The sequence below is a fragment of the Uranotaenia lowii genome, chromosome 2 (assembly GCF_029784155.1).
Source record: "Uranotaenia lowii strain MFRU-FL chromosome 2, ASM2978415v1, whole genome shotgun sequence".
NCBI lineage: Eukaryota > Metazoa > Arthropoda > Insecta > Diptera > Culicidae > Uranotaenia > Uranotaenia lowii.
Window position 1 is genome coordinate 319,152,056 of NC_073692.1, and position 15,988 is coordinate 319,168,043.

Here is a 15,988-nt window from a genome sequence, read left to right on the forward strand (position 1 = left end):
AACACCAGAAACATATTGTATGAGCATGTGTGTTAATTCTTTGAATTCTACAAACAGACCTAGATTATTATGTTATTGCTTTGTTTGATGAATCAACGCCTCACCGTTTGGTGCAATCTTGATCATGAATGATAAATGAAAATTAAAAGTCACCTTGATCAGGAATCGAACCCGAGCCTACTGATTACCTCTTCCAACCAATAGGCCAAATCGTTAGAAGATACAAGTTAAGCTGTAGCTCTATTATTCAGGTGACTTCATCGAGTCGAATTCGCTGCTAGATTCCCCGGCAGAAAACGCTCATCTTGCCTTCATTAATGGTGCTCATACTGTCTCGGGGGGTTTCTCATTATGCCTCTATGGTGACTGGTTTTCAGCTTTCGCAAAATTTTTTAAAATGTATTTTTAAACGTTTTTATCTACTTTTTCAAGTTTCATCCAATTAGGAAATAGACTATTTGAGTGTCTGAACACGAAACAATGATGTAATTCACATATTACAGCTGTTCTCTATGGGTAAATAAGCGTTTTGCTTAAGGTGGCCATTATGCCCTCATCTCCCCTACTGCATTATTTTATTTTCATACTACCCTTTCTATTATTTTTTTTCTTGATTAAAAGTGTTAAGCTAGAAGAAAGCTGTAAAAACAAAAAAAAAACAGTTTGGCTCCTTAGAGCCTCAAGTTATGAACCGTTTCAAATGAAGAAGTTACGAAAATAAAAGAAAAATGCATTTTAATTATAGAAAAGTAAGGAAAAACAAAGAAAAAATTTCTTTATTTGGAATGGCTTATACCTTGAGGCCTAGAAATAAAAATCTTTTCACTGCGTGTTTGATTGCATCACTTTGAAATCCAACCTTCTGCAACAATAATCTCTTTTTATTTTAAAGAAGTTGTTTTTATGAATTCACCTGGCGGAAAAATAATAAACTATGCCTTCATTAACGTTGACAGCGCACTCGAGCGTATTTAAAAGCAACTAAAAGCAAATGAACTGTCGCCCAAGCCTAATTTTGATAACAATTTTGACATTTCTCTTCCCATTCGCAGTGCGCGCATCAGTGTGTGTGCATTCGTTGGCTTTGTGTGAGGCAAACGCGAAAAAGTGTGAAACTTTATCCTCGGAGTGCTGTTAAATTCAAGTGATGTTCGATTAATTCCTATTTTAGCCCTGAAAAACGCAATCGTTGCGCAAAATTGTTACTTCGGTGAAAAATTCGGAAGTTTTTGCAGGTGAATTTGTACGATTGATAAAGTTTTGGCTTTCAGCTCGAGCACCAGGTGCAATTATAAAATTGCTATTTTTCTGGCTCGGCGGCGATAAAATTTTTCCTGCCCCGACAGTGTGCTCCGGTACATTGGTGTTGGTGCAGCACTTGCATCAGCCATCAAAACAACGGACGGCAAGGGTGAGTGATTTTGGCCAGTGTTGCCAGATGTTAGTATTAAATCTTTTATTCATAATAGCATTGATTTCAGGCCTTTGGTTAGTAAATTTTAATTACACAATCGGCACAAGTACCACAAGCATGGTTAAATCTCACTTATTCAACCTAAAAAATAAACATATATAAAGTGGGTGTTGAGAATCAAAACCCCGAATTCATCCGTCAAATATCAACAAAAATCCTAAAGTTTATTTCACTCGGTATTTTGAACTGTTTTTTACTATAACACTTTCACTTGATTTTTTTATAAACAAAATATTATAAACAAGCGTTAATAACAGCTAAAATATTCACAAGACCTGGCTCTATGGAACGATAGGTCTGAGCCATAAAATAAGAGAGGAAAAAAAAACAAGTGTTATTTTTTTTTTGTTAGACATTCTACTCTTATTTTTATGCATATATGTAAATCAGTACTTTAATGCCTACATTCCACTTTCGGGCAATTTTCATCGCTGAGAAAGTTTCCCATTATGTTTGGAAGTAAAAACCGTCTCAAGTTTCCAACAACAAACTTCAAATCTCGTTAGAGCATTTTTTTTATTTCTTGCAAGAAAAAGTTTGAAAAAATTTAAGAGAACGAGATGAACCAACATCGCGCCATAGTAAAAAATCCTAAAGTGACAGAATACATTTTTTTAATATTTAATATTCTTTTTCGTTATTTTCACAGTTATTTTCCGGCAGCACTGACCCAGCCCACCATCAATACAAACAGTTTTCTGGTGGGGTGGAGAATCGGATCGTTCGTAACAAACAAGACACTGGGGTAAGCGACCGCCAGCGGGGCACGAAGAAGGCGGACAGAGAACAAACTTCACTTTTTCACGGCTCCCCAAATACAGAAGAAAAACCAGTCTCGCTCGATACACACTGTGTTTAGTAGAAGTGTCAAAAGACTGAAAACAGTAATGGAGGCCATAGTTGGGCAGATTGTGTAGAATAAATTGATCCGTACGAGTTCCATGGTCGTGGACTCGCTCGGTGTGATAGTTGAGCCGAAAGAAACATAGGAAGTGATCTTAAAGCTATCGTGTCGAGATGGATTTCGATGATGATTCCTCTAATACGAGGGAGCCATCATGTACTCCACCGCTTCCCAACACCGACCTAACCCCGATGGAGATTATGAAATTTGGTGCTGACGAAATACTGTCCACTCCCAAGCATTTGGTCAAAATGGCAGAAGAAGACGATGACGACGACGATGGGGTAGGTGATAGTAATTCGTCGCTTCTGCCTAAGGAATCGGTTCCCGTTTTGCGTGGCGCAGACGATGATCTTTGGGAACAGGCAATCTTCCGTTCTGATTCCCCGTTGAATGTAGGAAAGGGTGAAATCGAGTCTAAGGGATTTGCTGAGAAAGATACTTCTAAAAAGCTAAATTTGGATGAAAAAACCATTAATACCGATCGGGAAGAAGATGGAATAAGTGCATTTAAGAAATCTAGCAGAAAAGATTTCAAATCAAGGAGATCATCTTCAGTGGAAAAACGATCCTCTAGCCAAGCTCCAGTCTCGACGACGCCCCCTAAATCACTAACACCGTCGTCGTCGCCTGCAAAAGGTTCCCCGGATGAGGACAGAAAGCGAGCTGAACGTGAGTATTTTTTGTTTATTATTGTGACTCGAGCGATGATTTCTATGCATCGGATCTTTGCTGAATGATGAAATGGAAGATTGCGGAAGTGAAATAATTAATTGGCTACACGATTTCAAGCCATAAGCTTGTCAATTGCTTAAGAAGAACGATTTCAAGCCTATTTTTTAAGTGTATATTTTTTAATTTGAAGACAACCTGTTTTTTTTCATATACTCAAACATACTTTTATGGAAAAATCATACAACATTTTGCTACCAAGCCTTGAGAGCCAAATTTGCTATTATCTCGGTTGACTTACGCTGATAAATATTAATATTAATTGTCATTCGGGTCAAGATAACTTACGGTGATACACAGCAAAAGTTGAAGAAAAACTTTCAATTGTGGATATCACAATTATTTCAAATTCTGCTCGCACTGATGCCTTAACTATGCCACGGTTAGCAATCGTTTGAAAAGGGTTTTAGTGGTTTTAGTACACTGTAAGGTAAATTTTGATCATCAATCATGGCAGATCTCGGCATCACTTTGCTGCTAAATGATTAACTTTTAAATTTTGGTATCAAGGGTTAAGTTTCAATTAAAAGTACGGTTCAAATTTATCAATCATCAATGTTGAGCACGAAAAAGTTTTATAAGCCTACTTGTAGATAAATCTAACTATCTCGAATTAACTTTTGTGTACGTTTAACAGTATTGTTGATATTTCTGAAATATTAATCAATAAATCGAATAAAAATCGCAGTTTATTTTCATCTAACTTTATCAACGTTTTTTTGACTAGATCGTTGCATTTAAAATTAATGTTTTAAATGGGACTTAAATGTCAAATTAAAACAAAGTAAGTATTCAAAAGGATCGTTTGGAAATTGTGCGATTGGCATGCAAAATAATAAATTCAACCATAAATTAATCAAAACTTATTCAAAAATCTTACTGTGTAGATTTCTCCTCGGTCCTTAATGTATTTATTCGAAAAAAAAAACTCAGGATCTGTTGGTTTTACAAAACCATCCTCATCAGTTCCAAGTTCAAATGGGATTCTGTTTCTTCTGTACCTATATCGATTTGATAATTTACTACTTTCTATGGCTGGAGTATAATGGCAGTTTCCTAATGTTTAATGGCAATTTACCTCTTAGGACTGATTATAGATCTAAAGCTATATTATCATGATTAATTTCAAATCTGATATTTTTAACAGTTTTTTTCCATAACTTTGCATTCTCCCGTATGTTGTTGCCTTCTTAAATTGAGATCCAAAAACAAAATTATTTATTTCAGATTTGTTATCCTCTCTGCTGTTGAATATCGGAGAACGTAAAAAAACACCGCCACGCGAGAAACCATCGTCATCATCATCGGCATCCAAAGCTTCTAACGTAGGCAAAGATGACGGTAAAGAAGGCACTCGCAACAAGGACAAACCGGCAGCGGAGAAAAAGAGCAATAGCAAAAGTAGCAGCAGAGATGATAAGGACAAAAACAAAGGTCGACGATCCAAGGATCGTAAAGATGGACGCAAGGATGATCTTGCAGTGAACAAAGGGGGGAAAGAAAAGCACGAGAAGCAAGACAGTCGCGAACGTAGCAACAGCAGCAAACGTCGAAGCGATGAGCGGAAACGATCACGAGATCGAAGCGTCAAACCGAAACAGGACGACACGAGGGACAAAGGTCGCAAACGGAGGAGCGCTTCTCGGGAAGACCGCCGTAAGCGAGATGACGATCGTAGCAAGAGGGGAAGCAAAGACCGGAAGGGAAGTTTAGAAGTGAAAGGAAAAGTGCCGGACAAGAGAAAATCTCGTTCGAGGGAACGAGACCGAGAAAGGAAAATCGATAACAGAGCTAAATCGCGTGGTAAAAGTCGTGATCGTAATGAGAAGGGGCGCGTACGTGCCCAAACTCCTGGAATTCGATCCGATAAGAAAGGTTTCAAAGCTGATAGTGGTTCGGGTTCTCTAGGTAGTCGATCGTTAGGATTATTACCAAGTACTCGTGGTAAAACTCCGCCTACACCAGCACATGCGGAGTCCAGTTCGCGCACCAATTACCTCGGTGTATTGTCTGAAGAAAAGTTCACCACGAGTCTCCCTGTTATCACATGGCGAGAACGAATTGTTGCGCAAGATGCTGCTTCTTCAAAACCGTCGACTTCTCGTAGTACACTTATTACTCCAGCTGTTGCAGCGTTGCAAGCTAAAGAAGACGAAAATGACAGCGATGGAGCCAAAACTCCAAAGCTGGACAAGCCTGCTAAAAAGAAGGAAAGGAAAAAGAAATCCAAGGAAAAGAAGCCGAAAAAATCAAGTTCCTCTCGAAAGAAAAAATCCAAAGACAAGCGCAAAGATGTAAGAAAGCAGTCTACGGTTGAAAAGGAAGCAAAAGAGAAGCAAACAGAATTGGAAGAAACAGTGAAAAATACTACGACTGAATCGGAACATGACATTTCACTGCCGGAAGACGAAGAAGAGCAGCAAGAGCAGATCATCAAACGAATCAAACTCGAGAAACCAGACGATTGTGATAAGCTTCTGTTTAGACCTATTCAAATCGATTATAGCATTGTGAAGCAAGAACCGCTTACAGACGAAGAGCAGGAAAAAGTCAAGGAATCAAACACAGAGCCAGCAACGGTATTAAATGAGGAACTCGCAAAAGCAATTGATCAAGGAGCTGATCATACATCAAATAAATTAATAGATGAAGAAAAATCCACAGATAAACTGAACGTTGAAAAGTACGAAACAGTTTCAGAAAAGATTGCGGTTACTCCAGAAAACCAAAAAGATGAGAAAATACAGAATGAAGTAGTTAAAACGCAGCCTAAACAAAAATTCAGTTGCTCCTTTTTAACTGATCTGAATACCACTAGCACAGAACAGCTGGTTGAGTCCTTGCCAGTGCTGAGCAAACAAGAGCTTGAAGATCGTAACCGCCAGGAATCCGATTCACCGGACACTGATGACTACGCGGATAACTGGGAAAACGATGAATTAAGTCCGCTTACGTCTGCCAGTAAATCTGTCACTGCCGTTGCTACCGTTAAAACTACTCCAAGTAAAGATATCATTAAGCAGCCAGCATCAATCGCCTTACCGCCACTCCAGGAGAACGACAAGCGAGCTAGATTAATCCCGAAAAGCATTCATGAAGACATTATTCCCATGGATGACCTGCTCAACATTCAAAGTCAGCTGAAGTCTATGAAGTCCAAATTAGAGGAAGCAGAAAAGCAGCGACAAAATGCTGTCGTTGCCAAACCTCAGGAACCAGTCAAAAAAGTACCCGAGGGACATTTTACGGAAAAGTTGGCTGACGAATATGAGAATTTTATGCAAGCTTTGACACAGCATGAACCTGTGGCGGTGTTAGGTGAATCAAAACCGGAAGAAGACGCACAAATATCGAAGAAAGCTAAAAAAGGCAAAAAGGTCCACAAACGGCGAGGTTCATCAAGTACCACTTCTAGTAAAAGCAGTACGTCAGAGAGTTCTGATTCCAGTTCAAGTTCATCAAGTTCGTCCAGCTCCAGCTCGAGTTCTTCCGACTCAGAATCGGATTCATCAAGCTCAGAAGAAGGTGCTAAAAAGGTTAAAAAGAAGGTTGTGCTCATCAAACGCAAGAAGAAGATTCTAAAAGCTATCATTCCGGTTGAGGATATAGAAAAACTTGTCCCCAGTGATTTGCTCGAACAAATGAAAAGTCCGGAGCGTGAGGAAATATCGACGGAACCAAAGATTGATCTTAATTCCACACCAAATGCTTCGTTGGTTATTCCGGAGTATCTTTTACCAAAAGCGACCCCGAAGATCCCGGTTCAAACTCCTTCTAAGATTTACAGCATAATGAACGATTCGTTGGCGGAACCTGTCAGCAGTCAAGAATCGCTTTCTGCTGCAATTAAACCTTTGGATATGGAACGCGATTCTCCTTTCAAATTGAAATTACAGAGCAAAAACAAACTTAATCCCACTTCTTCCTCGTTGAATCTTCTTGGACCCGAGGACGAAGAAGATGAAAATCAGAAAACCAAACAAATCCAAAAAAGAGAAGATGAAACTGATGCAGCTGCGAAGAGAAAAAGCAAATCTCGTTCCAGGGAGCGTGCTACTTCTAAACGAACTCGAGATCAAAGATCGAGGGAACACAGTCCCAAAAGAATTCGTGATCGCAATAATAAACGCCAGCAATCGAGGGATCTTCTTAGTCCTACAAAACCAAAGGAAAGAAGTCCTCTGAGGCGTCCTGCGGACCGTGAAATTCGTAGCCCACACAGGCGTCGATCATCTATAGATCGTGATAATCGTAGTCCCCCTAGGCGTCGTTTATCATTGGATCGTGATGTACGAAGTCCTCCACGACGTCGTAGTTCCATGGACAGAGTTCTCCGAAGTCCTGCAAGGCGTCGTATTTCATTGGATCGTGATTTACGAAGCCCTGCAGCTAGGCGACGTTCTTCTTTAGATCGCAAGGATCGCAGTCCACCTAGACGTCGATCTTCACTAGATCGCGATAGAGATATCGATCGTAGAAAGGATCGCAACCGACACTCAAGGAGTCCGCTTCCGAGAAGATTGAGAAGCCCGCTACCTCCTATTCGTAGAAAACGCACCCGATCCAGATCGAGAAGCTTAAGTCCGACGCTGCTTAGACGACCACCTAGTCCACCTCCACCCAGTAATCGACAACGGAGATTATCTTCCGAACGTGAATGGAAACGTCGCTCACGATCGCCTTTCTTCCAAGGACGGCCACCTTCGCCCAAAGGAGAGCCTCCGGTTGAGAATCAAATCGATGTGGTCACCAGTTCCGGAGGAAACGGCCCTGTTTTTCCGGTTGGAAATGATCAATCACCGGTCGCTGGCTACAAGAAAAGCGTGGCAGACTCTACTATCAGCGATGCAGAACTCGAAAGTCAGAAGAAAAAGCCTAAGAGCGAGAGTTCAGCCTACAATAATATGTACTCGAAAACTTATGGCTATTACGGTGCAGAGGATATGGTCCTAGAAGATCAAGAAGGAGGCGACTCGCCACAAAGGCCTTCTCTCGACGACCGAATCAATATCGTTTTAGGAATAAATGGTTCTGAGCAACCTAAAAAATCAGATCCACCTCCAACTCCCCAAACCGAACAGCACTACGGAGATTATCAACCCATACAGACCCACATAAATCATGGAATACAACAAGGACCTCCATCGTACCCCCCACAATTCCCGGGAACCCCGGGAGCAATTCACCCTGTGTATCAGCAAAACTTTGCGCCAGAATATCATTCCCAAGGTCATCCACATCCTCCATATGGGCCGTATAATCAACAAGTTCCACGGCAACCGTTTTATCCCCGCGGTCCTCCACCACAGCAAGGTTGGCAGAGAGCTCCCCATGCACCAATTCTGCAACCAATACCACCACATCTCGGAGGCTATCCGAACGGGCCATACCAACCCAATTCTCAGAACATTCAAATACCCACTATTCCGCCACCGACCATAGATCAACCGAAAACATTCGTAAAACAAGTTGGCAACGTGCTTGAAATTGTTCCAACCGCTGTGCCACCACCGGTCAAAATCACACCGCCACCTACGCCCCAAATCGCGGAACATCCAAAGCAAACGCCACAGCAACCGGCAACACCGAATCCCTACTTCATCCAACAATCGCCCTCGGCCACTCCAAATCTTCTGACACCTAAAATCCTTACGGCAGAAGAGCTCAAACTGCGCCACGAACGCCGTTTAGAATTGAAGAAAAAAATACGCTCCGAGCGCTCGAAGAAACGCGTTGAAAAGCGAATGCGCAAGGAGAAGCTTAAAATGGAAGTTAAACGTCTGTTGGCGGAAACTGCTACTGCCCCGGCCAGCTCTTCTGACGAAGACGAACTCTTCGATGCCACCAAACAGAAGGAGGTGGTTGCCGCCCTCAGTCGCAACTACGAACGAAGCATCCTGCGAACTAAAACCGGCTCCTGGTATGTTCAAAATAATGTTCTCTTCCTTACATGGTTGAGTTAATTTTTCTTTCCCTAATTAATCCACAGTGTGGCCCGCAAAAAGGTACTGTTTGCCGATGGCGTTGCTCCAGGCGACGAATCGTCTTCTTCCGGTGCGGAAGCACTAAGATCACCGGCGAAAATTTCCGCCTCCAAGCAGCGTAAAAAGCTACGACGAAAACGAACCTTGAAGGTTACCGGACGGAAGAGGTTACTGGAGAGGCTGAAGTTACCGGTGAGTACCTTTGACTTTAATTTATCGATGGTTAGTTGTAGATATTTTCATAAGACAGACAAGTGATTTATTTGAATTTCTTTTGCTTCATCATTGAATTACGTTTTAATACTTTATTACTTTTTTTCCACAGGAACTGGATTTAGAGAAAGAACAAGTGGATCCGGAGCTCGAAAGAATGTCACCTCCTCCACCTCCCCCTGGGTCACCACCGCCGGAGCTAATGCAACCACGATGTGTCAACCCTCCTCCAGTGCAGTTTATCGATTTCCGAGATGCTCCGCCAATGCTGCCCTTTCGTGCTTCTAGTAGCGGTACTACACCTTCGAATACGTCTTCTTCTGTTGGCTCTAGCAATCCGGCTACTCCATTTCATCCAGCAACACCACCAAACCCCAACGGCAACACGAATCCTAATATTGCTAATTCAAATCATAATCTGAACAATCACACCGGTGCACCACCTCCAGCACCTCCAGGTCCTTCCATGTATCGCAACGCCCCAAACGTTGGAATGCCCGCAAATATGCCCCCGCATATTAGAACCCATCACCACCAACATGTTCCCCATCATTACCACCATCATCCGAGTCATCCACCACCACCTCTATCCCATCTCCCGCCGCCGCTACAACAGCAGCAACAACAGCAACCACCCCCAGGTATGTCTCCCGGCATGATGGGTGGACCTCCAATAATGATGAAGAAACATCACAGGCGCGATGGTTATCGAGGACCTCATGCTCCACCGGAAGCCCAACACCCAATCGACGCCGCAGCTGCGATGAGGCACGGAATGTCCTACGACATGCACCACTAGGTGCAGGTATCAGTTTTTAAGATAGCTTCTTTTTTCGAAGTAATTATCAGTGCAAACAGCAAATAGCTCATGGAGAGCTAAGCAGTGCACGTTTTGAATTTTCTGAACCATTCAGCGTGATAGCCGAACGGGGGAAGCTTTGGCTTGGAAGCTTCTTTAGATTTGAAATGATAAGTCTTAAAGATTTTTTATTTGAATTTTAATTTGATCGTGAAAAAATTAAAATGAACTACACACAAACAAGCGAAATTATTGCATAAGAACGTGTTTGTCAAATAGTGTTGAGTATGCTAACAAGATAGTAATATAATTTCATAAATCATCTATGATTAAATAAATTAATAATACTATGTTATTGAACTGTAGCAAATCGAAATAAATTTATTTGAATTTTGAAGAATCTTCCCTGATTAGAGTTATCACACAACTGTCTCTAGAAGCCGATGGCCAAGACTTTTGGTGCTTTTTGAATGTGATGTCCTTGTTTGTTAGTGTTGTATTGTCCACCTCGGAAAGGTTCAGAGCCGTTATCACATCAAAATCTACGATCATGCATACGGATACGGGTGCTATGAGAGGCTGATAAGGTAGATGTGCTCACGTTTCTCTTCTAGGCCGCTAGCACGTTCTCAAGAGACAGCCGGGTTTGGATCGTACGGGAGCCTGTTTTTCTTCTCCAAAGCAGCCAACACTAAAAACAATAACTTCAGATTTCAGAATGCAAATACCTATCCTAATGCCAATTATCACAAACAAATCCAGAAGGTCTATTCCCCGAAGTTTTTTAAAACCAAACGAAAAGTGCCAAGCACTCCTTCACAGAGCATTATCTCGCTCACTGGAGTGCTCATACATATTTTGGAAAAATATTGTAAACGAATTATTAAAATTGTTTTGACAGGGTTTTGTGCCTGTTGGAGAAGAGGCTTCAGAGAAGCTTAACTCCAGCGGGCTTTCCCTGTCTGAGGAAAAAAAAAAAATAAACCAGGGCTGTGATATACGCAATATATTACGAAAAACGTGATCAGTTTAACGGTATAAAATATTTTAATATAATTTACAATAATATATACGGCTTTCGTCCTTACTCCTATCCTTTTCTCATGACCAATTGTTACAATTTTTAATAATTAACGTTTTTGACCATTTCACCGACATTTCGTTGGTTGTTCTCGTTAATTGTTTAAAAAATATAATAAACCAAGCACAAAAACGCAACCAGGCCTGGGGAGCAGCCGAAACAGCATGATGACACTAGAACTGAAGCGGCACAATCCCCCATTAACTAACCACGGAAGGAAAATACAATACCATTTGCTTGATTTTCGTTAGCCTATTATACATTACGGGACTTTGTGTTCCAATAGCAGAGTTAGCATTCTATATTCGACGCAGTAGTTGAACTTACAATATTATACAAAACCAACTTCGTCTAGAGGTGCGCCTATTGATCAGCATAATAAGATTGAAGGATTGAGGATACCCACAGATTTAGGATTTTATGTACAAACTTAGAAGTGGTTTACACCAAGCGTTCAACTGCAGTCAAGGGTCGGAGATTATTCTCGTATTAGTTGAGGTGAATAAGTGTCGTTTGGTTGAGGATCTTCCAAACTCTTCAGCGTTGGTGATGCAAATTAACAGAGTTAGCTTCTCTATACGAACTCGACTTATAGCCTATAGGCTCTTATTCTGCGTCTCGCGTCAGGTTACGACAGTCAAGTCATTCGATTCCTACTGTCATTTTAGTCGAGAACCGTCACTTCGGATTGTGAACTTTGTGAGTTCATATCCTATTCTCGTAGTCACCGTAAGTGAGAATTGTCACTATCGTCGGCTCACGCACGGCGCGGAGTAAGAGGCAAAGTATGCTTTACCTATCAACATAAGAGCGTTCTTCGGGTAAACAGATTTATACAAACAGGTATATCGAGTTGATTAAAATTCGATTAGGAGGATAATTATTTTGATTAACGTCTATCGATTTACGACGAGAAAGATTCACACTAAACTAGAAGGTCCCGTCGAGGTCTGACAAACAATGGTTTAATGCTAGACTTCTTTTTCTTTCTAATATTATGTTTCACGAATTTCATAGCTAGATTGAAAATTGGTAGTGTTCTAAAAATTTGATATTGGTTTTATAAAATAAGCTACAATAAATACATTTGTAAATTTCTTTCCAATAACAGCTGAATCTGGAGTCCAACGAGACTTGCCAGGCAATGATACTTTCTACCTATCGAAAGGCTATAATAATCTCATTTTTTGATTGATATTTTTTTTCCTATAAACGTGTTTTTTTCTGTACCTATATCACTCGATTCGCAAATAAATAAATTTCAATGTGTTAAACATTTCACCTAATAAAATTTTGGAATAATCGCCAAAATACAAGAGCTGTTCTTAGTAAGGTAAAAAATTTCGAATACCAATCTCGTTTCGACAATGTTGGTTAAAAATTGTAACGTTTAAAATTGATGGAATTTGTTAACAATGGTGATTTTTTTTGTTATTTGGATTATTTTTAAGTCAAGTATATCAAAACTGGTTCTTTTTATGTTTTCTAACACTCTACCGATTAAAAATTTTTGAGCTAATGTTTTGTAATATTTTGTAGCATTAATGCTCTACCTACGGGAAGTAACGATTTGAGCTAGCCACTATTGGTAATAGAGTTTGATTTACTAATGAACTTTTATGTATGTTTAAACTGTGAAATTTGTTTGGTTTGATCTGTTAGTTCACGATAAAATTGTACGAAATTTCGAACACATCATGTAAACGGGAGGGAGCTCGTTGATTCCATATTCGGATTAATTTGAATGTAAATACGAATGACTTATCAATACCAAACCGTGTTATCCTTCAAAGACCAAACCCGCCTTTCTGAGAACATGAGGCTCTATCAGAAATAGACCGCTTATGATATCATCACAGATTCATGTTCCTGGTTGAGAGTTTTAGAACCACTTTGTAGCCCTATAGCCAAAGGTGGTAAAAATTCACACTTCACATATTCTTGATAACTCACTGCAAGGTATCAGCAGTTTCGGTCGTCGGAACCATTACCAAATTCTGTTCCTCTTTACAATTGGTTACCTAAATACATTCCTCACACGAATGTATTACTCCACAGCAAATCCGCACGTTTCCTCGACGGCCTGCGTCAGTTTGTCGTGCATCAGCTGGTACGAGTCGTACATCGGCAGATCGATGCGATTGAAGCAGGTGTGAGCCTTTGGGAGGTTCTGCATCGGGGCATCCGCCGTCAGGTGTATGGTGAAGAGACGGGGGCCCACGGCACCGGTCGAACCTTGGAGGGCACGGAAACCCTGAAGCGGAACCCGACAACTGCCGGTCACGAACTGGAGCAACTGGGCTCGCATCTCCGGTGAATATGATTCCACGATCTGGAAGAAGTCGAATACAGAATTAGTGACAAATAAATATTGTCCAATATTGTTGAGAGTTTGAGAATAAACTTGTTCCAAAGTCTCACCTGCCAGAACCAGACGACCTGCGGTGTTTCTGGAGTACACTGCTTCAGTCGTGTGTGCGTTTTCCAATCGTTAACGTCTATTTTACTTATGCCACCGATCACCAGTTCCAACTCCCTTTCGTCGAATGGCCGCAACAGTTGGCTGGGAACCAGTTCACCAAAACCTTAAAGATGAAAAAACATTCAAACGGTTAAACAAAAGACTTGAAATACTGATGCAGATGAAACAAACCTTTCGACAAGGCAAGGAACTGCTGCTCGATTCCGCGCATGAATCGATAATTGACGTACAGCTTCACGTACTCCCGTTTGTTGTCCTCAGTAACCTGCTGGGAACCACCGTTCGGCCTCAGTTCGTGCACCTTTAAAGCTCCAAAACTGTTGTTTTCTACGCTGAACGTCGCATCGATCACACCGGATATGTTGTTTTCTCTGTTGGAAAAATTGAAAATTTAACATAAACCTCCGTCAAAATTATACCTTGATATAATGACGAGCCTGACTCGTGGTGAAAAAAATTCCATCATAAACTTCCCAAGAAATATACCCTCTGTCATTTATATCAGTACCACAAACCAATATTAATCGGCTATGTATATTAAAATAAGAGCAAAACATTTTATGGAGAAATTTCTCATCACGAGTCTGGCTCGTGGCTTTACCTCTGCTTAAGATGCGGCCAACTAAGGGTTAACTACTTCTAAGGAAAAGGTAGATTAAAGAAAAACTTACAGCATCCACGTCAAACTTCTGTGTAGCTCCGGATCGACGTCTTCGATGTCGCTCAGCGTGATTGGTTTGTTCAGTAGCTGCTTGTAAAAGGGCAGCGTGAAGCCTCCGTCCAGCACATGGTTGTGGAACACGGCAATGCCCAGGATGCGTCCCACGAAGTGAAAGTAAGATAGATGGTCCGGATTCACTCCTGCATTGATACAATGACCATTAGTTTCTTCGACTGTTTTTTTTTTTTTTAAATTAAAATCACATTACCTGAATCTGGATTTATCTGCAGCGATCGATCGTCGCCGCTGTACTGGAACAGACCGTACTGTGGATTCAACATTTCGAGCGACAGCAAATGGAGCCACTCGCGGGCCACGCCACCGTAGTCGAGACCTTCCTCGCCCTTGAACTTAACCATCAACCGTTTGCGCATGTCCCGCGGTCGCATTTTCATGATCAGTCTGGGAAAGAAATTTAAAAAAATAGTTTGTTCAGACATTCTATTAAATATTAAAAAAAAACATTTTGAAGGATTTTTTCGTACAAAATCACAGCGGTTGGCTTAAGAATAATCTACGATTAGAAGGGCAACAGGTCATGTCGAATTTCGCAAACCGATCATATACAAAACCTGCTACAAAATTTCAGCTCAATCAGACTTGATATAGGGGTGCCTCAAAGCGCTCAAAGTTTCGGTTTTTTTACCTTTAAAAATCACCTTCCGAAATCGGAAATTTTCTAAATTTTCATTTAGATGCCAAATAATATGGTGTTATCTCGAACAAAAAAGCGCAGAACCAGAGAAAGAGTGAGAAGTGCCGTTTCCAACGAACAATGTATCTCGTTAGGTAAAAAAAAATCCCGAAAGAGTGCTTATGAAGGTTTTAGTATAAGAGAAGCAACTCCAGATCAGTCCAGACATGTTGAAGTCCATACCTCACGCTCATCAGGTAAAAATGACAGTACAGATGAGCTTCAAGAACTCATGATGCTATTATTTCTTGCCCGAAGCACATAGAAATCGAAGCCGTTGAAATGCGCACAGTTGACGAGAACCTTGGCTGGCAGCAAGTGAAGATGCTGGCTCCAGATCGCGAGCAGTGGAGATCTTTTATCTTGGCCCTCTGCGTCGGACAATCGACGCCGAACCCTTATGTTATGTAGGTAAGGAGTGTTCAGTTTATAAAACGGACACCTAGATGTTACGATAAAAAGTTGACGTTTAACCCAAATTTGATGAATCTGGTTTCATCGTGTATAAAAGTTTGTTGTCAAAGCACTGACATATTTTTTGTGAGAAAGCGAGTGGATTTCGTAAAATGGGACGAATTGATAAAAAAAACCCGTGTTTTATAATTCAAAAGTACTGCTCAGATGGACTAGCGTGTAGAAATATTGCAAAGCTTGTGAAACGATCGAAGTCTGCGGTTTATCAAATCATCAGATGAAAATTTGCCAAGATCCAAAACCCGAAGAGGCACAGTGAATCCACAAATCGAGAAGAAATGTGTTAAGCTTTTGTTGTCACATGAACACAACTCTGTTCGAAGAATTGCCAAGAAACTGAAAATTTCCGTTGGGACCGTCCAAAACATAAAACGAAGGAACCACATTAAGACCTACAGGAAGCAGAGACATCCTAAACGGAGCGCAGAAC

At 41.0% G+C, this 15,988-nt stretch overlaps 2 protein-coding genes across 2 annotated transcripts in view; one reads left to right on the forward strand and one right to left on the reverse strand.

Annotated features, from left to right (window-relative positions):
- Positions 1-1,117: 1,117 nt before the first annotated feature.
- LOC129745607 (serine/arginine repetitive matrix protein 2-like) lies at positions 1,118-10,476 on the forward strand. Its single transcript, XM_055738784.1, has 5 exons — positions 1,118-1,411; positions 2,124-3,050; positions 4,338-9,030; positions 9,100-9,286; positions 9,420-10,476. Exons 2-5 carry the CDS (start codon positions 2,492-2,494, stop codon positions 10,104-10,106), a joined length of 6,126 nt encoding a protein of 2,041 aa, XP_055594759.1. The 5' UTR covers positions 1,118-1,411; positions 2,124-2,491; the 3' UTR covers positions 10,107-10,476.
- A 658-nt stretch (positions 10,477-11,134) lies between these two features.
- LOC129743827 (E3 ubiquitin-protein ligase SMURF2) overlaps positions 11,135-15,988 on the reverse strand; it is a 117,739-nt gene continuing 112,885 nt past the window's right edge. The window contains exons 9-13 of the mRNA XM_055736025.1: positions 14,599-14,792; positions 14,341-14,530; positions 13,841-14,040; positions 13,609-13,772; positions 11,135-13,519 (exon numbers count right to left, since the gene is read on the reverse strand). Of these exons, the coding sequence (XP_055592000.1) occupies positions 13,235-13,519; positions 13,609-13,772; positions 13,841-14,040; positions 14,341-14,530; positions 14,599-14,792 (1,033 nt within the window). The 3' untranslated portion in view covers positions 11,135-13,234. The remainder of the gene's footprint in view (positions 13,520-13,608; positions 13,773-13,840; positions 14,041-14,340; positions 14,531-14,598; positions 14,793-15,988) is intronic.